Source organism: Triturus cristatus, chromosome 5_1 (genome assembly GCF_964204655.1).
Source record: "Triturus cristatus chromosome 5_1, aTriCri1.1, whole genome shotgun sequence".
Classification (NCBI taxonomy): Eukaryota; Metazoa; Chordata; class Amphibia; order Caudata; family Salamandridae; genus Triturus; species Triturus cristatus.
In genome coordinates, this window is record NC_140587.1 from 126,367,329 (window position 1) to 126,393,245 (window position 25,917).

Consider the following 25,917-nt stretch of genomic DNA (forward strand, 5'->3'; position numbering starts at 1 on the left):
TTTAGAAGAGAATGAGAGGCAGGGGGTAGATATGAGGATGGAAGAGAATAGAAAATATCAATAATGACCGTCATTAAACAGTAAATTTCTGTAGAAAGGAGCGGGGGGACATTGAAAAGCGGTCTGAAACTGGGGAAATAAACACGGAGTTAGACCATCAAAAAGGTCTTTGACCCAGGTTATACCTCTTGATCTCCAAGAGTTCCAAAAAATAGTTCTACCATTGATAGTAATGAGGGAGTTATGCCAAATAGGGGAATCTAAAAAGGATTCTTTAGAGATAGGATTGGGATGTAGCAAAGGTTGTGGATGGCAGGAGCCAAAGGTCAAACCGGAGCCTGCACAAATATTGTGAGATGTATTTATAGTTTTAATTAAGAGTGTGGCAGTTCATCCTAAACTGTTTACAGTGTTTTTGCAGTGTGCAGCACTTTGAAATCAGATGTTTTAATGAAAACATAATGTCATATCTGTCAAAGTTCTAAATATTTTGTAAGTGATATATAGAAACAGGAACTTTAATTCTGGCGTTTCTCAGATTACTGCATTATGTTGAAATCTCCTCAGAGGGTGCAGTTTCCAGAAAGCTAGATGGGCGCGCGCCAGCACAAAGCCGCGCGGCTGGCTGGTCAATAGTGAAATTTCCAAGCAAAGGTTGGTCTGTCTCATAAACAGAATTATCATTGTCTCCGCGTGCAATTAAATTATAGAAGCAAATGAAAAATAAACCGACGCTGCCCTTACATGTAAGCACGGATACCTGATTGTGATGAAAGGAAATGAAAATAAGTTGTTGGAAGCAGGAACAATTGATCTACAATGGCTAATGTAACATCGCAACCTCAGAAGCTTCACAACTATTTATTTGTAATGACTTCAAAGATGATCGGTTTTTGTGGCCCTTTAAGGCTCAATAGTTCGCCATCTTGGTAATTTTCCTCCACGGCGATGAATCTACACACATGCAAGCCCACGAGACAGTGTTAATTATTTTTATGCGCGCTGGAAAAATGTTTTCTCAATTTGGATATTGCATTTGTACTATTCTGTATGAATATAGAAATTAAGCCCGTCATAAAATACTTGGCCAGTGGATCTGTCTGAGCAGGATAATGCATACTGCATTCTGTGCCATACTTGATCAGGTTTCGTATATGTGCTATTCCGCCTTATTTTATTATCTTTAATATCTGCCCTTCCTATAACCAGACAGGGCTCTCATTCAAAGCGCAGAGGCACAGTCCCCTAATCAGAAGTGACAAGCTAAATACTTTCCTGCAGCCATTACCCGATTGCCTAGAGCAAAAAGCCCTGTTTCTTTGTAAAATGTTTGACATTGGGTTATTTTTATTGAAGTATTAAAGTAATTCTTCAGTGTTTAGGTTATAATTTAAGAACTCCTGGAGAATGAAATAAGCTTTCAGTTCAGTAGCCAGTGGTAGTGGAGCAAATGAACTTGCAAAAATAATGTTCAACGTTTTCCTAATCAGGAATCGCAAACACGGGTAAGGGATACAAATGTGCAATATGTTACAATTATTAAAATAATTGTAATTTAGAGGCATTAGTTTAGGCAACGATTGAAGCACACTTATTGAACCGGAGTCAGTATGTGGACAATGATCACAACAAAGTACATTTATTTAAACAGAACATTTAGTAGAGGGCATTAATACAGTTTATGCCTGTAGTGCACAGTTCAGAGTGAGGGAGTGAGTGAATTAGTGAGTGAAAGATTTACACTACACCCCTGAAAACCAAATTGCTTCCACTTTTTGGTAAAAGGCTCTGAGTTTCTCAAAAATGGCTTATTCATCGGTTCTTGGGGAGGTAAACAGTAGCTTGTATAAGGATTACAACATGTACTTTAGTACTGCACTTTTTCCTCCCACACAACTTGTGCCAGGTAAAAGCTAAAGGAATTTTTGCAGGGATAATATTGCACAGAGCGTTACACCTCAGAAAGGAGGGTAAAGTTGCGGTTTTATCAGGTTACTCCTAATTCCATGATGTGGAACTGGAACAGTGCTGTAATATCACACGTGATAAATGCTATATCAGTATTTACCAGGTAGAGTGCTACCGCAAAAAAAAAAAAAAAAAACAAGCATTGGCATAGCCAATAGGTCTCGCCTTTGGGACCTTATAAGTGTTTAGCCATGCAACACTTGATGTTGTTGCACCAAGGATATTGTGCTGGATAACTAAACACTTATAAGGTCCCAAAGGCGAGACCTATTGGCTATGCCAATGCTTTTTTTTTATTTTGTTATGTCCAGTACCACCATGTTTTTCCTAGCACTGATAGACAGAAAAGAACAAGCACTGGCAAAGCCAAAAGCTCTCGTTTTCAGTACATTATCCTGAGTGCTACAACATCTACTGGTGGCGTCACAGCACCTTGCTGTGTGCTGAGCCGTGCAACCACCTGTAGCTTGCAACTCTCCAAGTGACAGCAGGAAGCACACACTCCAGGCCCATGAGTAGCGTGGGATTCATGAGGCTCCAGACCATCCTGGGCTGGTTTATCTAGGCTATGTGTTACGGATGTGTTGTGCCAACTGTCCATGTCAAATGAAGGCAGCAGCAGCCACATGTGCTACAATGCCCCAGTTTAAAGTGCTTTCCATGTATATTTGCTGTTTGAATATTGTAATGATGGGGGGGGGGGGGGGGGAGGGAATACTGGCTATAGGTGATTTTTCGTATTTTTAATCCCTTGGTGCATTGAAATACTGGTGATGCCGGTAAACAATCAGCCAGGCGACAGCCTTTTGGAGTGGATGAGATATTTACTCATGGGCGTGGGACTTCTGAAAGCTTTGAATTTAAGGGCACTGGCTGCAGCGATAGCTGCTACGAGTAACATCCTCTGTTGTGTTATTTAACATGGTTGTCGAGTGTTTTTATGACGACGTTGACTACAGCCTGTGTTTTTTTTTTCTCCATAAAACAGCATTTACATTCTGGAACTTGGGTGTGCGCTTTTAACTTTTAAATTATACGTTTCGAAACGGACTATGCAAAGTGTTCTGAGCTAACATGCAGGACTGGATGAAGGTATCACACTTGGCACTGCATCATCTGACAGTTTATGGCAAATGTTTTTTTGAATGAGATTTTAAGGGTGTGGATAAGAAAAGCCCTTTAATGTCTGCTGTTTTCTCTGGCACTGTGCCATTCTAATAACAGCATTCTTTTGGTCAAGCCTGGGCAGCACATGCGCTGCTCTGCGAGGCATGCCATATTGACTTGAAGCCTGCCCACTCTCCGCCCATATTTGTCATTGGCTTGTGTCATTGTCCTTCGTAAATGCTGGCTTCTGATTAGTCATTCAGCTTCTTTTAGTCCCTCCTTAGTACCTCCCATGAGGACTGGCCCTTTTACTTTAGTTGTTACACAGTACATCTTATTTAGTCTGTAAGCACTATTTTCTTTAATGAGTTTATTCTACTGCAGGCACGACATGATTTCCTGCAACATTCAGCGCGCTTTCGCTTTGCATGGCGGCTGATTGTTTGAAATGCAATAGGTCTCACATTTACAGGAGTTTGAGTTATTGGCATTGTAAATGGCAATGCCTTTCATTTCTGTGTTAATTATCAAAACAGATAAATAAAAGACATTGTCATTTACAATGCCAATAGCTTAAAATCTCGCAAATGCGAGACCTATTGCATTGCAGATGCTCGTTACTGTTGAGTTTGCAGATATTAATACAAACATTGCCTGCAGCAAGCTCAAATCCATGTATTCTTCCATAACACTTGCAAAACACCTATACAGCGTGTCTTTATAATCGCAAGCTTGCCCCACTTCGCAAACATGGACCACCTGTTTTCCAATCGAATTTACTAAGGGGGCACAGTTGCCAACTGTCCCGTTTTTACAGGAGCAGTCCCGGCAAGTTGGAGACTGTCACGGGTAATAACATGGAAGAAACTGTTCCTCTTTATTACACACAGGTACGCAAAAGAACTTTCTATCGGCAGCAGGCCTGTGTTCCAAAGTGTTCCGGGAACAAATTTTCTCAACTACGATGGGGTGATGCTTTTTTTTGGTTCCTGGGCCTATTTTCTGTACCGTTGCAGGTCAGCGAGTCGGGGAGATGTTAGCCAAGAAACACGTAAGGATGATGGTGCTTACAGGCAACAGAACCTCACTTAATCTTCCCCCGCCTACCAAAAACGTATGTGTCCTTGTGTAATGAAACCGGTGCCCATGTAAAGTGCTCCAATACCTGCGGGTCCAGTTCGCAATAAATACAACTACAAGGCTCACCTCATGCGGCCCATACACCACGGCCAGCGCCTTGGTGTTGCCCTGCTCGATGTAGGCGGATCCGTCTGCCTGCGCGAAGATCCCCATACGAGCCTGGATCTTGCGCAACTCGCCCGGCTTCCGCCCGTCCACCCGGTAGCCCTGGTCGGACAGCAGCTCCATTCCCGCCATGTCAGCGGCCCGCGAGGATGCACGGGCAGCCTACAAACCGTGCACTAGCTTAGACAAGGAGAGACCAAAATACTACCTCTCCCAGCATGCCACTTAGCATGACGCCATTTCCGCCAGAGCCAGGCTCTGCGAGCCGTCACCCTTCTTTGTCCCACTCCTCAAAGGCTCAAAACATATGTCTCTAATAGGCTCAAAACATCAAATTAAGGGTCTAATGCTGCGGAAATCCTCATCGAAGACGCCCATCTTAAAAATTGGATTACCCGAAGCCAAATAAAAACGGAATTCCACATTGTATAAAAGATCCAATAAAGTCATTGTACAAAAGTGTAAACACTCTTGTAGTGAACGCCTGGGAAAGGCCGTCTTTCTTTCTGATGTTCTAAGTAATATATTATTAACTATGTTATTTACATTGTAGTAATGATAATAATAAGAAGAAAAAGAATATATATTAAAGAAAAAAGGAAAAACTGTATATACTACAGTCGTAAACAACGCTTTGCTTGCTGTGGTAGGACATTTAGTGCATTGAACTAAACAACTGTTCCACTGCAAGATGGCCTCGTGGTTTACTACAGCCAGTACGGCGGTGCGTCTCACACGTGCTTATTTGCGCTCCAATTCCGATGTTTGTCTGTTTCCGCTTGCATCATCATAGTGCCTATTCGTTGGGGTCGAAATCAAGGTACTTCGTTGAAGATAAGGCGGGAAGGTAAGTAGCCTCATTTAACCTTTGGTGTGGAGGATCAAACATGAAATCTTAGACTAGTGGGTGGCTGTATAAGCAATGCACCAGTGGAGTGCCGCCACCCACATCACTGACGTGATACGTATTGTGGAAAATCCAAACGTCACTCTAAGAACAATCGTAGCAAATGCACTCACCAGGAGATTGGTAAGCATATAGAATCGTACAAGGCAACATTTTAGAAGAAAGAAGTGGAAGATTAAAATAAGTAAAATATCCGGAAAATGTATTTCTCCCTTTGACTTCTGTTGAAGCATGCAATTCAAGGCGGGAGAAAACCAAACTAAGGCCATTTTTGGCTTCATAAATCACGGGTCTACCGTATGAATCGGATCTATTGGATGTATGTTGAATGTAGCTGGCTGTCATTTTGGAGCACATTGTTGCAAATATATTTCTAAAGCATAGTGACGTAACAGTTTCATCAACAAAACTACATCGCGTGTGGAAATCAGATTTCAGCGAAAAGTTAATTTGTGCATCACCAAGTGTATTAATTTGTTTTTATCTTATTAAAACATTCGTTTCCATCACTCGTCAGAATCCAAAGAAGTGCTTCGTTTATGTTTTCCAACTTGCTGATATATTCTGAAATATTTTAACAGTTCTTTTACAGGTATTTTGTTTTTTACAGGTACATTTTGTTGTGTGATCAAAACAGCCTTTCCTTTCACACCCACTGTACACAGCAAGATTGTTATAGTTCAGTTTACAAAATCCTGTAACTTTGATGTCAGAGAAAAAAAAGTAACCACCAGCCTCCCTTTTAAAAGAATAAGTCAGGAGACATAGCATGGCATTTTACCTCTGCCTTTGAATGCATAGTAAATGTGACACTATAAAAAACTAAATTTAGAGGCTCATTTACCTTCTGAACTTCAGCATGGTTATATTGTGCGCTCTACAGCACCCTTGCCCCCTCCTTCTTCTAGCACCTAAGATAGGCATGCATCAACTTTTTAAGTATCCAATATGAAAGTCTGGCGAGTGGCTCAGTTTGAAATCGATGAAGTGAATACTTTTCAGCACTCCCAATTTTCTAGTGTGCTTTAGTCTGAAGTTTTCACATTTCATGTATGCTAGTGCGTGGCTTTTCCAAGTTTTGGGTATGACCATTTGAGGGACACTTTATCACAAGTGCAGTAATTTCATCCACTGGTGGCAAGACCCCCACCCCTGGACTTTAATCTTTTAAGTCTAGCCAAGGAACTGCCCTAACTGCAACAGTTGTCCCCCAATCATCTGGTGTGGAGTATCAAGAGCCCTCTGCGATGTAAGTGCCTTCCTCAACCAAACAGTCACCAGGCATCCAGACTCTGCATTATTTTGATGTTGCTGACTGATCAGTCATTTATGAGTAGGGCAGTGCTTAGTTTGAGTTGGTGGTTTCTGGTACTTGGCACCTGCACTTAATTGTCAACACCAGCACTTTAGACAGTCTGGCATATGGTGGTGCTGTTTGCCTAATTTAGAGATGAGCACAACAGCTGGTTATTAGTTAAATACACATTAAAAATGATTAATACCTGTGGCCCAAGTCATTCTTCTAGTTTTTTGGGGTGGGAGGGGTTTATATAGAGCAAACTGGACCTGAAGGTATCAGAGCGCTTTACATGAGCACCAGTTGTTACAGACGAACACATTGATTTTTTTTTTGTTAGGCACAGGGAGATTAAGTGATTTGTCCAGAATCACAGGATGTTGAGCGTCCCAGCTGAGACTCAAACTCGCTTCCCCAGCTTCGAGGTTGACCGCTCTAGTTGTTAAGCCACAGCTTCTCCCCTTTGGGGGCCTGTAATAGTCAGAATTGTCCCACTTGTAGGAGCGTGATGTTTAGTAGTTGTGCTTGTGCTGTAATAAGCAGGGCTGGCAGTGGCAATGGGTAGTGGAAGCTGCAGTGGTCTCTTCACAAGGGCCCTAGCACTTTTTTTTATTTTTTTAATACAAATTAAGCACTGGAGTAGGGTGACCGAATGACTCCATGTCACTGGGCACAACTTTCATATCTGTTTTCTGATTTAACCAATCAGTGCATTCTGGGAGTTGTAGCAGAACTGTAGACTCTCATGGTGCCACCGTCACATGATATCAACTCACTTTACATTGTCACCCGGTGAGGAGCCAGCCTTACATTGTGGCAGGGAAAACGTGCTGTAAACCACTACAAAGAGTGGATTTCCACTTCTTATTTGGAAGCTGTGATCAGCCGATGTCTATTAAGGAGTGTGAAAATTCTGCAGGATATCAGCCCCAGCCTCTGCAAGCTTTTGTTGAGGTGCAAAAGTGCCTCTTAGATACTTCTCAGCATGAGGCACCATCTCCACCCAGGCTCAGCCCTCACACAGTGAATTTTCTTTTATGTGCCAGGTCTGTTGTAGTCTCGGTTCGTTTTAATTGAACCAAATGAAGCCACACACCTGATAATATTATAGCAGCGCTGGCCAGGAATGGAAACAAATAATACTCCTGGTGAAATGGAGCCCTCTTCTCATCCTATTAATTGAGGATGGGCCCTCTTTTAGAAAAAGTAGTGCTGTATCATGATGATTCGGTCAGGTAAGTGGCTAGAGTGGGTTAATTTAAGAGGGGAAAAATTAAACCAACACATTTGTTTTGTCTCAACATTTGGCAGCATCCTGCCTACAACAAGATAGTTGGCCTGTATGCAGGGCTTAATTTGAAATGGTGGTTGCCGGTGGAGCCCTCTGGCTTTCATTTTTGGGGACCAGCACTTATTTGTCCTCATCGGACATTTCCTGAGAGCATGAGAGTTAAAACGTGCGAAACAAGGTGAAAGATGGAACAACTTCACAGATGGGGGAAAAAGAAGGAACCAGCAATAGGGGTCCACTAGTCAATTGAAGAGGCTTGAGGTGGATTCCAGACAATGAAGCCTTAGCATGCGGTGGGCTGCAGTGCAATAGCACCTGCCGCGGCCTTCTGAGCAGAGCTTCTGACACCGGCACTCATTCTTTTACAAATTAAGCTCTGCTGGTATGTACTCGATGGACAGAGTATGCGCTAGATCTCCTCCTTAATTGGACCTTTTATATTTAGAATCTTCTGTTTGAGTTGTTTGTTCAGTTAATTTATATATTACGTTTTTGGACTTGTATTTTTGCTTTCCTCATTGTAGATGCAGGATTACAAGTACCAGAATTCAAATAAAAAAAAAAGTCTCCCACATGGCATGAGACAACTTGAGATCTCTGCTTTATAACATTTGACTTTAACATCTCTGCCAAATATTTAATTTACTCATGTTGTTTATAGTAAGTAGGAATACAAATATGTTCAGTTCAAAATGTTAAAAATAAATAAATGGAGTGCTTGCAAATAATGAGTGTAGTTTAAAGGCTACAGATTTCTTTGGTAAAACTTAGCAAACATTTTTTGATTGGTCTTTGCATATAAATCAAACATAATCTTATCCCTTAACTGTGTGTTTCTGCGCTGTTCATCATCTGCAGTAAGTGTACGTAACCAATTGAATCCCTGTGTACCAGTAAACAATACAGTAAACCTCAAACAATGTCCCTCCTTATAACTCTCCACCTTGTGCTGGTTAAAGATGCTTCCACTCTCTCTCTTGTTTCTCGATTTCCTTCCCCTACCTTCCAAATTGTCTGCCTTGGATTTCCCCCTTCTTGTGCAGGGCAGTTGGCCCTGATCTCTTTTTAGTCAAAGAAGTGTAAAGCCTGAAGTCATGGACGGTATGTTAAATCTCTATTTTCTTCACTCAAAATGAGAAGATTTGGTGACCATACACCCGTTAAGCCATTTCTATCTTTTACTGGGTGCTGTGATATCTTTTCTAGTATCATGATGTTCGAGGCATATGAGCTGCAGATCACACACTAAGGATAAGATCGCCATCTGGTGTTGGGCTCGGATGATTGCAGGTTGTTGTTGTCTTCGGAAGAAGTCTTTGGTCACGAGATTGGTGACTCCTCCTCTGGACAACAGTGCGCATGGGCATCCACTCCATCCTCAGATTGTTTTTTTCCGCCATTGGGTTCGGATGACCCTTTTTCCGCTCCAGCAGAAAACTTCATAGCAATCACAACTCTCCAAATTTAAAATTCGACGTCGAAATACCATCGGACCGGATCCGGACGCGGCTGATGGAAAGGACACCCTTTAAAAAATGCCCCCAATGCGGAGCAAAGTTCCCCCACAGTGATCACCACGAGGTCTGTAATTTGTGCCTCTCACCAGACCACAACAAATCGTGCTGCCCAGCCTGCGCCGCGTTCCGTTAGAAGAAAACGATACGGGACCGAAGAGCTCGACGCCATATCATGGCTAAACCGGTACCAGAACTAGAAGACATCTTTGCACAGGATGTCTCTGACGATGATTCCGAAGACCTCCAGATCGTGTCCGAGGCAGACGATTCTAATCCGGGGCAGTCCGTGAGTACCAGCTCCCCTACCCCAACCCCACCAAAAAAGACATTGGTCAAGACTCTGCCAGCTGGGCCCAGTCGCGATCCAAAATCGTCCTCAGAAGCCCCGCCCCCGGGTCCGAAGACATCTAAGCCTGCAGGTGGCTCAGGCTCGAGCAAACCTCATATTATTGTGCCTACAATACCTTCGGCACCGAAGCAGGCTCCGAGGCCGAAACGTCACTCGGCACCGAAACGTCACTCGGCACCGACGTCTCCACCGGCACCGAAAGGTTCGTCGGCGCCGAAAGGTGCTTCGGCACCTAAAACATCCTCGGTGCCAAGAAAACCCCACAAAGAACCTGCCGATCTCACAAAGCCAAGATCGGAACCAAAAAAGTCGGCGCCAAGGCCACCTTCGGACAATGAGGAACTTTTTCGGCCTGATCCAACGCAAAAACGGATTTACATCAATCCTAAAACAGGACATGTCACAGCAGTGCCATATAAGAAAAGGAAGCTGGACACACCACCTCCCCCAGCTCCTCCAAAGAAGGACTGTGCCACCTCACCCATACGTCCTTTCTCTCCTGTCTTACCTCCTATCCCATCCCCCCCCGCCACCTTCTCCTTTACCATCTCCTTCTCACACACCATCTCCACAGGATGATGATGATTTAGGGGGAGGGGGAGACCCGGATTTCCTTGATGATCCCACTGATCCTAATGATCCCTTTACACTCCAGGACACGGCACCCATAGACGACTGGTCTTACCCTATGCCTGACATGCCTGATCCCACTCCATACCCCTCAAAACCCTCCCCGCCTGATGACCATTTGGGGTTTGGTCAGCTTATAAACAGGGCGGCACTGTTCCATGGCGTCACCATGCAAACAGACACACCTGAGGAAGATTTTCTCCTCGACACCTTTGAGCAGTCGCAAAAAAAGCGTTCACATTCTACCCATGATTTAAGGGAGTGATCAAGCACGCCACTGAGGTTTTTAAAGACCCTTTTAGGGCCAGGGTTCTTAACCCCCGGATAGAAAAAAAATACAGACCGGCACCACAGGATCCTGCGTACATCAAAGCGCAACTCCCCTTAGACTCTTTAGTCGTGTCAAATGCCAGAAAGCGGGCAAACTTCCAAACAACCGGAGAAACACCGCCCCCAGACAGAGTCTAAACTCTTAGAGGCTTCCGGCAAAAGAGTTGCCGCACAAGCTGCTAACCACTGGCGTATTGCCAATATACAAGCCCTATTGGCTCGCTATGATGGGGCTCATTACGATCAACTGGAAGACCTCTTGCAACACCTGCCTGATCAATACAAATCACAGGCCAATTACCTTATCCAAGAGGGCAAACTAATATCAAATGCCTCCATCAAATGCGCATTGGACGCAGCGGACACCGCCTCTAGGACAGTCAACACAAGCGTGCTACTTAGACGACACGCATGGCTCCGCATTTCCGGCTTTAAGCCGGAAGTGCAAACCACCATTCTTGCTCAACCCTTTAATCAGGAGCAACTATTCGGACCCGCAGTAGACACTGCATTAGAAAAAATGAAGAAAGATAATGAGACTGCCAAATCAATGGGTGCATTACAGTCTCCTCAAGCCAGAGGCTCCTTTCGTCGCTCCTTTTATAGAGGGGCCTCCAAAAATGTGGGAACAGACACCTCTTCCACCTTCAAAACATCAGGTCAAACATCCCCTAACAGATGATACTTTAGAGGAGGTTACAGGGGAAATAATACCAAAGGCCGAGGGCGGGGCAACAACAAAACCCGCACCTCTACAGCCACTAAACAGTGACTTACCACCACTCCCCCCAGACGATTCCACTCCGGTTGGGGGAAGACTTCAACAGTTCCTACCTGTCTGGAATTCCATCACAACAGACAGGTGGGTGAGACAAATTATCCAGTCTGGCTACTGCCTCGAACTCATACACACACCCCCAAACATACCACCCAGACACCGTCCCATGTCGTCTCACCACCTCACGCTCCTCAAACAGGAAATTCAGTCTTTGCTTCAGAAACACGCAATAGAACCAGTTCCACTCCAACATCAGGGCACAGGAGTATATTCTCTATACTTCCTCATTCCCAAGAAGGACAAAACCTTAAGACCCATACTGGACCTCCGACTACTAAACCAGTATATACAATCAGACCACTTCCACATGATCACTCTCCAACAGGTCCTTCCATTACTTCAACAGGGCGACTTCCTTGCCACTTTGGACCTCAAGGACGCATATTTTCACATCCCCATGCATCATGCACACAGGAAGTATCTACGATTCGTGGTAGACAGTCAGCGCTATCAGTTTACAGCTCTCCCATTCGGAGTAACAACCGCACCCAGGGTATTCACAAAATGCTTAGCAGTAGTGGCGGCGCATCTCAGGAGACAACAAATCCATGTCTTCCCCCCCATCTGGACGATTGGCTCATAAAAGCCAATACTCTCGACAAATGCGTTCTCCACACTCACCGCACTATTCAAACCCTACACGAGCTCGGATTTACAATCAACTATCCCAAATCTCAACTACAACCCTCCCAGGTACACCAATACCTGGGAGCCACCATAGATACATCCAAGGCCGTAGCTTACCCCAGCACAGCCAGGATAGCCAGCATACACAATCTCATCATAAAATTTCAAACACAACACTCTCTTCCAGCAAGAGTGTTTATGCAACTCTTAGGCATGATGGCATCATGCATCTCCATAGTACCCCATGCACGCCTTCAAATGCGTCCCCTACAGGAATGTCTAGCACAACAGTGGAACCAGGCCCACGGACAACTTACCGATCTGGTGTTGGTGGACAGCCGCTCACTTCGTTCACTGAAGTGGTGGAACACCATCAACCTGTCCAAAGGGCAGCCGTTCTTAGAGCCTCTTCCACAGATTGTGCTGACGACCGACGCATCTCTTACAGGATGGGGAGCCCACCTCCTTCAACACACCACTCAGGGCAGGTGGACTACTCAACAGCAACAGCTCCACATCAATCACCTAGAACTTCTAGCGGTATTACTAGCACCGAAGTCCTTCCAAGTGCACCTAAAAAACAAAACGGTCCTCATCCGCACGGACAACATGACCACAATGTATTACATACAGAAGCAGGGGGGGACACAATCTCTACAACTGTCCCAACTTGCACAACAAATCTGGAGATGGGCAATTCCCCAAAACATCTACCTGCTAGCAGAACACCTCCCAGGGGTTCGGAACCAGGTGGCCGACCTCCTAAGTCGACACACACAGCAAATACTTGAATGGGAATTACACCCCAAAGTCCTACTCCCATTCTTCCAAAAGTGGGGACAACCAGACATAGACCTGTTCGCCACACCAGAAAACGCAAAATGCCCAACCTTCGCCGCCAGGTTCCCACACCCGCAGTCACAGGGCAATGCAATATGGATGAACTGGTCAGGCAGATTTGCGTACGCTTTTCCGCCTCTCCCACTCATTCCATTTGTAGTACGCAAACTGAAACAACAGTCGCTAACGCTCATCCTAGTAGCTCCCACTTGGGCACGCCAACCCTGGTTCACCACACTTCTGGAACTATCTCTAGTTCCACATCAAAAACTGCGCTTCTCCCCGGCTCTATTAACCCAGAACCATGGAGAAATCAGACACCCAGATCCTCAAACTCTGAACTTGGCAATCTGGCTCCTGAAGTCTTAGAGTTCGGATACCTCAACCTCCCTCCAGACTGTATGAATATTATAAAGGAAGCCAGAAGACCTACTACTAGGGCGTGTTATGCAGCAAAATGGAAAAGATTTGCCATTTACTGCACTAACAATGACATACGTCCATTGGATGCGTCCATCCAAAACATCATTTGCTACTTGCTACACTTGCAAAGATGCAATTTAGCTTATTCCTCCATACGCCTACATCTAGCGGCATAAGCAGCCTACTTGCAAAATAGGCAACACCTGTCCCTCTTTAAGGTACCGGCCATTAAAGCATTTATGGAAGGTCTAAAAAGAATTATTCCTCCAAGATTACCACCTTCACCTGTGTGGAACCTTAATCTAACAAGGCTCATGGGTCCCCCATTTGAGCCAATGTACAAATGTGAACTGCAGTTCCTAACATGGAAAGTAGCTTTCCTTGTCGCAATCACATCCCTACGAAGAGTAAGTGAAATACAAGCCTTAACTCTTGAAGAACCCTTCCTACGACTACATCGCAACAAAGTGGTTCTTAGGACAAACCCAAAATTCCTCCCTAAAGTAATTTCCCCTTTTCAACTAAACCAGTCAGTCGAACTGCCAGTGTTCTTCCCTAATCCAGACTCAGTAGCCGAGAGGGCACTTCATACCTTAGATGTTAAAAGAGCCTTGCTTTATTACATCGACAGAACCAAACCTTTTCGAAAGACCAACCAACTGTTTGTTGCTTTCGCACCACCACATAAGGGCAACCCCATTTCCAAATCGGGTATAGCCAGGTGGATAGTTAAATGTATCCAAATATGTTACCAAAAGGCTAAACGTACTCTTACAGTTCCCCCTAGGGCACATTCCACGCGTAAAATAGGGGCTTCTATGGCATTCTTAGGGAACATCCCCTTAGAAGACATTTGCAAAGCAGCCACATGGTCTACTACACACACCTTCACTAAGCACTACTGTGTCGATGTGCATTCCAAACAACAAGCTTCAGTAGGCCAGGCTGTCCTAAAAACTCTATTCCAAACTGCTGCAACGGATACAGGTGACCACCGCTAGGGGAGACACTGCTATATAGTCTATCCTTAGTGTGTGATCTGCAGCTCATATGCCTCGAACGGAATATGCTACTTACCAGTATGCATCTGTTCTTGGCATGTAGAGCTGCAGAGCCACACACGCCCACCCGCCTCCCCGGGACCTGTATCTGTTCTAGCATTGTCTTAATTAGACACTACACATGGACATCCTTCCTCTCTACTTCTTATACACTCCATCATTTCCAATCATGGCGAAAAACAATATGAGGATGGAGTGGATGCCCATGCGCACTGTTGTCCAGAGGAGGAGTCCTCTATCTTGTGACCAAAGACTTCTTCCGAAGACAACAACAACCTGCAATCATCCGAGCCCAACACCAGATGGCGATCTTATCCTTAGTGTGTGGCTCTGCAGCTCTACATGCCAAGAACAGATGCATACTGGTAAGTAGCATATTCCTTCCCACGCATTCCCATACCACGTTTTAAGCACACGTGGTGATTTTCTACATCATCTTTATCGCCTGCACAATTTTTGCTGCCCAGATAACTGGGAGTTTAGTTTCCAGTTAGTGAGATACACTGCATCGCGTTTATCCCAGAGTAGACCCAGCACCACTACCTCTCCTATGTGTAGTATAGCATACCGTACCATTCTCTTTATAGCTGCTAGCACTTCCTTTCAATATCTTGAAATTACTGGGCCATAACTCTGGAATTGTACCTGGTTTCTCTGTGTCCGCAGCACCTCCAACATCTATCTGCTGCTTTTGGTAACACAATTTATTTTACTTGGAGTTAAATACATTCCTATCTTCATTTTGATCTCTGCTTTCTTAGTTTTTATCTACTTATTACAAATGACCACATCTCTCTATAGTCCACTTAATGCTTCATGAGATCTTTTTAGGTCTCGCCTGACCCAGCGCATGCGCTGGTCTGGCGAGACTTATTGAGAGGGCTCCAAAAAGTGCTACCAGGCCAGCCTAGAGCTACAGTGCATGTGCGCAGGCGCGCGCGCACCGCTTTACCGTGATTGCTCTCACTTTCGCGGCCGCTTTGATGTTTGATCGTGATTGCGATCACTTAAACTTTCGCGGCCGCTTGGCATAGCCAATAGGTCTCGCTTTTGGGACCTTATAAGTATTTAGTTATGCAACTGTTGTATGGCTAAACACTTATAAGCTCCCCAAAGGCGAGACCTATTGGCTATGCCAATGCTTGTTTTAACTATATTATTCCACCTTTTATATATATAATTTGTATAGGTTATCCGGGAGTTGAAAGTATTTAGTGTTACACCATTATTAACCCTTTCATGCTTGTAAATCGTCACCAGCACTTTGTCTTTGGACTAATAGGTGCCTCTGTATTGCCTGGGTGCATAGCCCAATATTTCAACTGAGAAGTCTTTTTCTTCAAGAAGGTTGTATTTCTAAACAATTTTCAAAAGAGCTGATTTTCCCATTCTCAAATAGTTCTGCTAGCATTCTGCATTTCCCGCCCCTCCATTTCGTGTAATTCTTCCTTTTCCTTATAAGTTGCTGTGGAGTCGTGTATGGTAAGGGCCGGTATGAACCATACATTCAAGTACTTGTTTCAATGTGCACAATTTGCAAAAACAAATGCTGACAATCTTTTTACTTTCTTTTCAAAATAATTTATGTTTGAATCAGGTGTTATTACTTCTTCATATTTTCAAGAAACATATACGAATTCCATAACAATTTTTTTCTACACATGTTAATACATCTGTTTGATCTGTTCACATCACAGATTCTATATTTCAGCTTTTAACATCAAAATATTCTTTCTTCCATGCCCAGTGCATTTCGGGACATTTGTCCCTTCGTCAGGGGCCAATCTGTAAAAAATGAAAACCATGTGCAGTGTGAACCTTAAATCCTATTTCTATAAGAGCACTTCTACTCCTTGCTATTTAAACAACGCGATGTCATGCAAAAACGACAGTGATGATGTTATCCAGTAATCTCATTCGAAAAATGCCTCATCCAGTGTCTCAATTGTACCCAGCTGGTTATTAGTCCTCATTCTCCACACCTTTTGTGTCCAAAATATGTCAGCTTTGTGAGTGTAAGATGATACTGCCTCTCTCCATTCATGCTGATAATGTGAAATCCTGCAAAACTTACTCCGTGTCAAAGAAATTTGAACGCTGCGACTCCGGTTCGTGGTGAAACTGACAATCTGAGAATTTAAAGACAAGGGCCCTGTCTGACTCACTTGGATTACTGTTGCACCCAAAATGTCTAGCAAAGTAGTAGTTATTTGGTGTAATATAATTTTTGCTGGTCTCACACCTGATCATGACATTTCCTGCTACCGCCCTGTCCCTCTGAGTTTGCTTGAGTGTCTGCAACCCCTCTTCAAAGATTCACAGTTGGGCTGCTGTGTACTGTTCCTGTTTATCTCAAAAACGTACCCCTCTTTTTTCACAGGTGCTGTCTGCATTTTCGTCAACAGACACAGCTACCACCTTTTTAGATGAAGTCCAGCCTTTGCCGCTGGAGGGTCTCAAACATGGACTGTCCATACATATCACCAAAAGCCAGGAGTATGTAAAGGAGTGGGGAAGGGCATTCATTTTTAAGGCCACTCTTCTGATGAGTGTCTATCTCTCCATTTCCTGAGAACCTCCATTGTTTCACCTAACAATTTCAGGTTGCTGTCAGCATATAACCTACTCAATTTGGACGTGTTTTGTACCCCTTAATATTTTGAGTCTTTGGCCTGTTTGAACAGTGATAATTTGAGTTGTTCCTCTTTCTTCACACACCCCCTTCTTTGTTTACTGGAAATATCATAAAAAAATCCTGTGTGTTTTATAACCAAATGCCTTCTTGAAGTTCTGAAGTATGTCTTTAAGAGTTTGTATCAAAGTCACGAACTCTGTGACAGTATAACATAATCTGAGAATAGTGAAATTTGGTGTTCTACCAACCTGTTAAGGACACACATGATTTGCGATGAGGCCCCTTTCTTCATTGGTAATGGTTGTAAATACTAAGGAGGGCAATGTGCACCCCTGCTGCGTAACCTTACCCAACTCAAACTCTCCTAAACATACCTAGTTGACCAATATCCGTGTTTGGCATGAATCCACAATCACTTTAATAAATTAACACCCTCCAGTCCAAAATCTCCAAAAAGACTGGCTCACCTTGTCAAAATCCTTTTCTGCACCTAGAACAATTAAGGCCATATTTAATCTTTCATTTTTTTCCCCCAACAATGTGAGCTGCTATCCTTATGTTAAAAGTTTACCTTTCTTTGATGATATCCAGTTGGTCTTTATATATCAAATTTGGTAGTAGCTCCTTCAACATGTGGACAAGTACTTTTTCATGTCAGTTATTCCCCATATTTAATATAACAGTTGGCCTAAAGGCTTCACAACTAAAGTGGCCCTTCCCAGGTATGGGCACCACTAAAATATTTGCCCCATCATTTTTGGTGTTAAGCTTCAAGAGTCCGCTACAGATTGGAATGTTTCCATTGGCATTGGCACTAGCTTTATAAAATTACTCTATAAAGGCACCCAGTCCAAGCGCTTTAAAACAATTTAATTGACTTAATCCCAGGTAATATTTTAGCTTCAGAGAATAGCATTGATAACATTTCTCTCTGTGCTACTTTAATCCTTTGAAAGCAGAGGTCTTACAGTAATTCCATTTGTTCTGAAGAGGAGTCTGGAACCCTAATGTACATCACTTAATATTCTGCTCTGAATGTGGCAGCATTTTCTCCTTCCAAATATTGTATTGCTCCATGGTGGTCTTTTAGCCCACCTATAGAAGATGTGTTCTCTTTGGATCTCATGGCAACATTCATGGCCAATCTAGTATTTGTTTTATTCCCTGTGTCAGAAACGTTTTCAGTTTAGATTCTTTAGAATATTCTTTTAGCATTGTGTGAAACTGAACCCTAGCCGTGATCATTGGGTGCAGTGTCTTTCTAGAGCCCACACATTTGTGTTCTTCTTGGGCCCCCTTAGGTCAGTTTCTAATTGCGACTGTACCACTTAGTTTCCTTGGCCAATAAAATCAGAGCAGGTGCCTTTCTTCTCACCACTTTCTTAAAGGCATCCCAAAGAATAGCTTTGGGTGTATCAGTGGGATCATTTATTTCTAAATATTCAATGTTTGTATTTCTGAGTTAGATCTTGTTAACTGCAACTTTTTCCTCAGGCATGGTTTGGTGAGTAGTTATTTCAGTTTCTCTTAGATCGTTGGCAATGGTTTGCACCTTTGTCCAAGTAGGGACCCATGCTTCTAGTCAGGGTATGGGAGTTACGCCCTTAGTCAACCCCTGCTCATGCCCTTGGTAGATTGGCACGAGCAGGCAGGCTTATCTCAGAGGCAGTGTGTAAAGCATTTGTGCACACATACAATAATACAGTGAAAATACTACAAATGAACACCACACCAGTTTAGAAAAATAAGTAATCTTCATCTAAACCAAACAAGACCAAAATGACAAAAATCTAATATACATTTGTCCAAATATGACTTTTAAAAGGTAAAAATAGTTCTGTCCATGGCAAACTATAGATGCGACACCTTCAACACAAAGTACCTTAGATGCATCCAACTCATAAGCAAAAACAGCTGCAGGGAAGGTGATGCATCGGTTCCTTACACACAGGGAAGGTGATACATAGCTTTCTTACTGTGCGGGGAGGTGATGTGTCGGTTCCCTACTACCACCCACGGGAGGTGATGTGTCGGTTCCTTACTGCCACGCAGGGTAGGTGATACGTCGGTTTCTTACTGTGCGGGGAGGTGATGCATCGGTTTCTTACTGTTTCTACCCGGTGCGATGCGTGGGGATTCGGGGATGCGGCGGCTCTTGATGCAGGGGCAGCGTCGGCTCGTGATGCAGGGGCAGCAATGGTGCTGCGTTGATCTCTCCAGCCATTGTCCTCCGAAGCGTTGGTTCTTTAAGTCACACAGCCGCGCCTGACCCGGAATCGGTGCGGTGATCTCGGACTTCGGAGATCAGTGCACGAGACTTGGTGTGCAGCGATTTCTCCAGCCGTGGGCAGCTGCTGTGTCAGTTTCTTCAGCGGCACAATGGCGATGTGTGGGAATTCTTCCCACACTGTTGTGTTGTGTCGTAAACTGGTTTAGATGGTTCACTCTTCTGTAATTGCTTCTCTTTTCCCAGCTGCAATAACATCCTCTACAGGCCCAACACAGGAACAGGCACCTCTTGGCATGTCAGAACACCCAGCAAGGAAGTTCAGGGAAGCTAATGGTGAAGTCGTTGCGTCCCTGAGACTTCAGAACAGGAGGCACGCTCTACTTCAAGTCCATGGAGATCTTCAACCAGGATACACAGCAAAGTCTTTGAAACAACCACTGCAGGCCAATCCCAGACAACACACAGCAAAGGGGCAGTAATTCTCCTTCAGCTTTCGCAGCTCTTCCCCCTTGGCAGAGGTTCCTCCTGAGTCCAGACGTATTCGAAAGTTTCCTTGCAGGAGGTGGAGACAGCATTGTGTAAGGCAGACCCGGCTCATTCAGGTGCAAGGAAATCTCCTCCCCCTAATTTATATGCAGCCCAGGTCTATTCAGTCCAGCCCTGACTCATCCAGGAAAGTCAGGACACACCTAACCCCCCCCCCCCCCAGTGGCTGTCTAAAGTGAATGCATATCCTCAGCCCCTGTCACTCCAAGGCCAGACAGTCCATCCACAAACCAGCAGAGGCCCATAGGACGACTAAGCAAGAAAATACCCGCTTTCTAAAAGTGGTATTTTCAAACGCACAATATAAAAGCATTGGCAGAGCCAACAGGTCTCGCTTTTGGAACCTTATAAGTGGTTAGTGATGCAGCACATCCTGGGTGCTGTGCCGCCATGGATTAAAGCATTGTCCGGCTTATCTGCACCACTTTTGCATCTTGTGCAATAGCTCATTGGTGGTTTTTTGCAATCAGACTTTGCTGCAGGCCATTAGGGCAAAATGGAGAAAGTAATGCAATAAACATATGACACAGTTGCTTATAAAACGACTCAGGTGTGTAATATTATTTTAGCACAGACAAATTCTGAGCCATGCATAACTTGTGAAAGAGTTAATGTAACAGATTTGCCAACATGTATGCTGCTTGTTTAGTAAGGAAAGTGGCAAAGCAAGAGAAGTGAACACTGCCGTTTAAAGAAAGACCATAAAACAAAAGTAGCGCTTTACCTGAAATCTGTCAACTACCACTAATGAATGTGGTTGTAACTGTAATCAAGCTGGCAGTATTTTGTGACCGTCACCAGGCTGCACCACATATTACAAATCCTTAGTCTGAAGGTGTTTTTATAGCACATACAAGAAGATATGAACACTTTATGCATAAATAGTGGCCCTGGGGTTGTTTCCCACCATGGGTGTTGGGTGACATTGTAAAGCACGGGGGCTCGATAACCGATATTGAGTAAAGTATAAACGGCACGAGGCGGCTGTCTGCAGTGTCCCGCGAGAGCTCAGTCGGAAAACATCTGTGTACTTATTTATTTATAGCGCAGACCAGACCAGCAGGTATAGCAGCGCTTCATCTAACAGAATGAAGAGACCAAGAGACGTGAAAATAATCTAGAAAGTAAATTAAAGAAACATGTAAAGTAACAGTTCAGGACTTGAGAACATGCAGACAGGTACGGTTTACACTTAGCCGTGAGAAATGGTCTCCCCGCTGAACGCCCACCCGAGAGGTCCCCGTGGAGTGAGGAGGGACGCTGGTGGCTGCAGATCGGAGGGATTCACATAGATGGATATTCCGTGGAAGGCGTGGCTTATCTGTTCCACCTATTTGGAATAAAATCTCCAATCTTGCTTCAATCTGTGAGGAAAATATTATTTTCACTGACAGTGCTGTCACAAAAACTGAGACCAATGGCGCTATAACTGAACGGCAGGCAGCTCTCAGGGAAGCATGATGCTGGAATGTGTGATCGGACCTGCACTAGAACAGAGTTTCCGAAACTGCCGGTAAACACCCGTTGGTGGTTCGGGAGCCGAATTTTGGTAGGTCGCAAAATTATGAGCAATATACAAAGATGCCTTTAAATTCTTTGTTTCTCTCTCACGTTTGGTGCTTCAAAGACAGAGGTCTACAGACAGGCTGACAAATTGCTGTTTATGGGATTGGTGTTTACTTTTCCTTCTCCCACTGCAAAGCGAGAGGAGTTTTTAACGTGGATTATGTGACAATCTTGCTGGAGTATAGGAAAGTATGAGGATTTTTCTTTGCATTTTACAACTAAATGTAGATTAACTATATTCATTCACAGCAGTTAGGAAAGCAAAAACGAAATACTTTTTTTTAAAATTCTGAAGCGAGCTGGAAACAGATTTTAATAGGAACAAAACAAATCATGCCACTGTACTTGGTGATGCACAAATGACAAATATTCACAGGCACCCAATTTCCACACATTATTTGTGCACTATATACTTTTATCAGTAAAACTATTTGTCCTTGCACAGTTAGCGGCCACTAAATGTCCTGTCTGTAAATAACAGTGAGCTACCACATGATGCTGGGGTGACATTAAAGAATCCTCCTTCCTCATGTCAATTGCAGTCAGGTGGGTCGCGAAAGTTGGTTGTTCTAAAAAGTGGACTGTGGTTTAAAACGTTTGGGAACCATTGCCCTAGAATGTATGACGCACTGAAATAATTTCTATTCCAAAATCAAGGCATGAGCAAAACGAGTGGAAAGTATAATCAGGGCTCCCCATTTGGCCTCCAAGAAATCGAGTGGGAGCACTGTGAACTAATTCATGGGAACGTTTTGTTCCATTTATATTGACCTATTCGGATCACGTGTTCCCCTCTGGCAAAACGAACTTATTTTATAAATGCACAAGACCTAACCCTTTAAGTCCGACAGATATGACAGACTGTCTGTCGGTCCAGTAAACCATCGGAAGTAGCAGGTATTTGCAAAGGATGAGAATTCAAAATAGAAATTGTAAAGCCTGCCAGCTCATCCTGCTGGGATATTTTCCCTGGCGTTCTTAGATCTTCAATCTTGGGCTTATAAATCAAACCCGAAAAAAGCAAGACCCCCAAATGCAAAAGAAAAACAACTGCCTAGATCTACTCCCACTTCACTTACTACACCTTCAGACATAATTTTTTTTAATGAAACATTATTTGGTATTGCGTAAATATGTAGTTATACATTGAATGTTATACAGTTCACACATCTTTGGCAGTTTTCTATGACAGCTAACATCTTTGACGTTGCGTGTAGTATGCACCATTGATCGACATCTATACATGGGATAAGTTTGTCGCACCATATTACAGTTCTGGATCACGTGGTATTGTCAGCAATTCTCATTTTCGCCCCTGTATGTATTCCAGCCTCCCCTCAATTTTATCCATTTTTTTGGGCACCCCCTACGTGCATATACCTTCTCCGTCATCATGGCCATGTCCATATCATTGCGCCATTCCGTGTGTGTGTGTGTGTGTGTGTCTGTCTGTCTGTCTGCTACGCTCCAGTGTTTAGCTATATTTCGCTTTGCTAACATTAATCCCAATGTTGCCCACATTTGCGCCAGGGCCGTAAGATCTGTTTCCTCCCAAATGTTTAAAAGGCACTGCTTTGATTCTGATGGGACCGGGTGCCCGCTGACTCTCGTAATGGTATCCGTAACAGACTTCCAATAACGCATTATGTCAGGGCAGGTCCAGGGGTGTGAAAAAAGGCACCAGGCGCTCCGCATTGTAGTAGGCAAAGGGGGGGGGGGGATCTGCTCTGCCCTACTTGTATAGGGCGGTCTTGTATATAAACTCTATGAAGGATTTTGAGCTGCACTAGGCGCCGCTGGGATGTGATCACTATCTCCCTGGGTGACGCCAGTGCTTCCTGCCAGTCAGTGTCGTCTAGATCTCCCACTTCCACCCCCATTTCTCCCGCAGCTTTAGCATTGGGTCCAGCATATTATTTATGATCTTACGATATGTTAGGGAGATCGCTTTGGTGTGTAGATGGTCTGTTAATAATCTGTTCTCTAGTGGCGACGCCTCAGGTGGCGTAGTGTTAGGGGGAATCACTGCCTCTAAAGCGTGTTTGATCTGAAGGTAGCGGAAGTGCTCCATGGGTGCTATTTTGTATTGCTCCTGGAGCCGCGCAAAGGGAACCATCTTTCCTCGCGCCCAGAGATCTCCCACTTTAGAAATTCCAATATCGTCCCATCGCTTGAAGCCCTTGCTCTTTCCCAACTGGCCCAATTTCTCTGTATCCCAAAGGGGCATTGCTAATGTGATCTTATTATGCCATCCCAGCTTTTTATGTGATAATTTCCATATCTGGAGTGTGTGTTGTGTCGGGCCCAGCCGGGCCCGGGTCTTGTTGTAAAGTGCTCGAAATAATCCCCCTTCACCCAGCTCGATTCTGTCTAGACCATAGGCCGGGTCAGTATGGGGAATATGAATCCAGTGATTGATTACAGTGAGTTGGGATGCCCAATAATATACCTGGATATTTGGGAGCGCGATGCCACCATCATACCATGTCTGGAACACCTTCGTCATAGCTATTCTAGCTGGTTTATTATCCCAGAGGAGCTTGGTTACTTCTGCTTCTATGGCTCGAAAGTAAGAAGAGGGTACAGGGAAAGGGGTGTTTTTCAGTGTGTAAAGAAATCTTGGGAACACCATCATCTTAAAGAGAGCCGCTCTCCCCAAGAGTGTGAGGGGCAGCGATTGCCAGTGTTTCGTGTCTCTTTGCAGTCGATGCAGGGGTGCTTGGAGATTCAGAGTCATGAATGCATCCGTGTCATGTGTTATATGGATTCCTAAGTATTTGAATGTATCCTGCACTATTGTGACTTCACAGCCCCTCGGTAGTGTTGGTATACAAGGTTGACTTAACCCAGTTAATCGTGAACCCTGAGTGCCGGCCGGAGGAGCTACATATATCGAGGAGACACACGCAAGGATATTCGGTCCTCGCAGCTATCTGTCCAGCGAAGTCCACGAATGACTGGGTCTTGTCGTACCGATGCCACCAGGGGCTCTAGTATGAGGGCAAAGAGGAGCAGTGACAATGGGCAGCCCTGTCTTGTGCCGCGGTGCAATGGGAACTCCTTAGAAATATGTCCATTCGCTACCACATGTGCGATGGGGGTGGCATATAACCGCCTCACCCATGAGCAAAATTTAGGTCCAAACCCCATCTTCGTGAGGAGAGCAAATAGGAACGGCCATTTGACTGTATCGAAGGCCATGCGCTCATCGAGGAACAAAACAATCGCGTCCTCCTGTATAGTATGTTTACGCCCCAACACGCCATGGAGACGCATCAAGTTTAACGCTGTGCTTCTACCCGGCATAAACCCTGATTGGTCCGGTTGTATTAATGTGTGATGTTAATCTCAAGGCCATGGTTTTGGCTAATATTTTGGCTTCAGCGTTGATCAGAGATATTGGTTCCAGACATCTTTTTTGTTAAATTAGAAAGGCGTTGGAGATGCTTTAAAAAAGATGGCGGTTACGGTTAATAATGTGCTCTCTTTCATAGTGGAAACTTGTAGAGACAGGACATCTGAGCGCCAGCACAAACAAAACAAAGCAACAGGCAGCAGTAGGCCCGAACGTGAGTCACTTGCCTGCTAGGAGAAACCAAGGGTAGCAAGTAGGAGTCGACAAAAAACAAACAAACCTCGGGTCCCAGAAACAATACTGGCGGGACCCCTTGATATAAGACGCTGGCCCTAAGGATACCACACCGAGCCAAAAAGAAATGAGGATTTCAGAGCCCGATAATAAAAAAAATTAAAAAATCTGGGCGAGGGGTTAGGGGAGCCCGGGGCTCAGAAAGAAAAGGTCACCCACCCCCAGGAAACAAAGCCTTCTGACCCAGGAGTGCAAAAATCACAGCAGAAAGATTAAAAGAAAAGCAACGGGCTCCATAAATAATGCTCATGCCCCCCCAAGAAAGTAAAGTCCATGCGTACCAAAAACAAACAAAATATGAGCCACAGAAATAAAAGCCATAAGGTCCACCACCAAAGCAAAGCCCCTGTCCCCAAGAAGAAAAGCCCTAACAGAAAGCAACATGCCCCGAGAAAGAAAAGTACCAGGCCCAAAAAAAGAATTTAAAGTAAAAAAAAATAAAACTCAGCTCTGGGAAAGAACCGGGAGGAAAAGCCCCTTCCATGGAAAGCCAACACCTCTTAGGGGGAACTGGTAGAAAAAGAGAAGGCTGCTGCTTAGACGAGAAGATAAAACAACTCTGAAACGGGCCAATTAGTCAGGAATTAAACTGTACATTTCTGAGGGCCGGGAGAAGATGTGTTTGCGCTGATTAAACAACAAACAGCCGGGCATGTAAACCAAGCTCAACTGAATAAACAATTCTGGAAAGTCTGAGACCCCAACGCGCGGACGAAAAAAGTTAGGACCTCACCTGCAGAAGTGACGTGAGAGATCTCATAATCGACGCCTTCTGTGAAGTGCAATTTCCTTCAAGGTGTTCACACTCAATACACCGATATTTACAACGCTCAATGGTATTAATTTAATTTAATTTACCGT

At 44.2% G+C, this 25,917-nt stretch overlaps 2 protein-coding genes across 2 annotated transcripts in view; one reads left to right on the forward strand and one right to left on the reverse strand.

Annotated features, from left to right (window-relative positions):
• The window catches only part of EXOSC4 (exosome component 4), a 31,120-nt gene extending 26,500 nt beyond the window's left edge, over positions 1-4,620 (reverse strand). The window contains exon 1 of the mRNA XM_085604546.1: positions 4,282-4,620. Coding sequence (XP_085460672.1) covers positions 4,282-4,452 — 171 coding nt within the window. The 5' untranslated portion in view covers positions 4,453-4,620. The remainder of the gene's footprint in view (positions 1-4,281) is intronic.
• Positions 4,621-5,089: 469 nt separating this feature from the next.
• LOC146830363 (general transcription factor II-I repeat domain-containing protein 2-like) overlaps positions 5,090-25,917 on the forward strand; it is a 52,124-nt gene continuing 31,296 nt past the window's right edge. The window contains exon 1 of the mRNA XM_085604547.1: positions 5,090-5,167. The gene's annotated coding sequence lies outside the window, so the exon portion shown is untranslated. The remainder of the gene's footprint in view (positions 5,168-25,917) is intronic.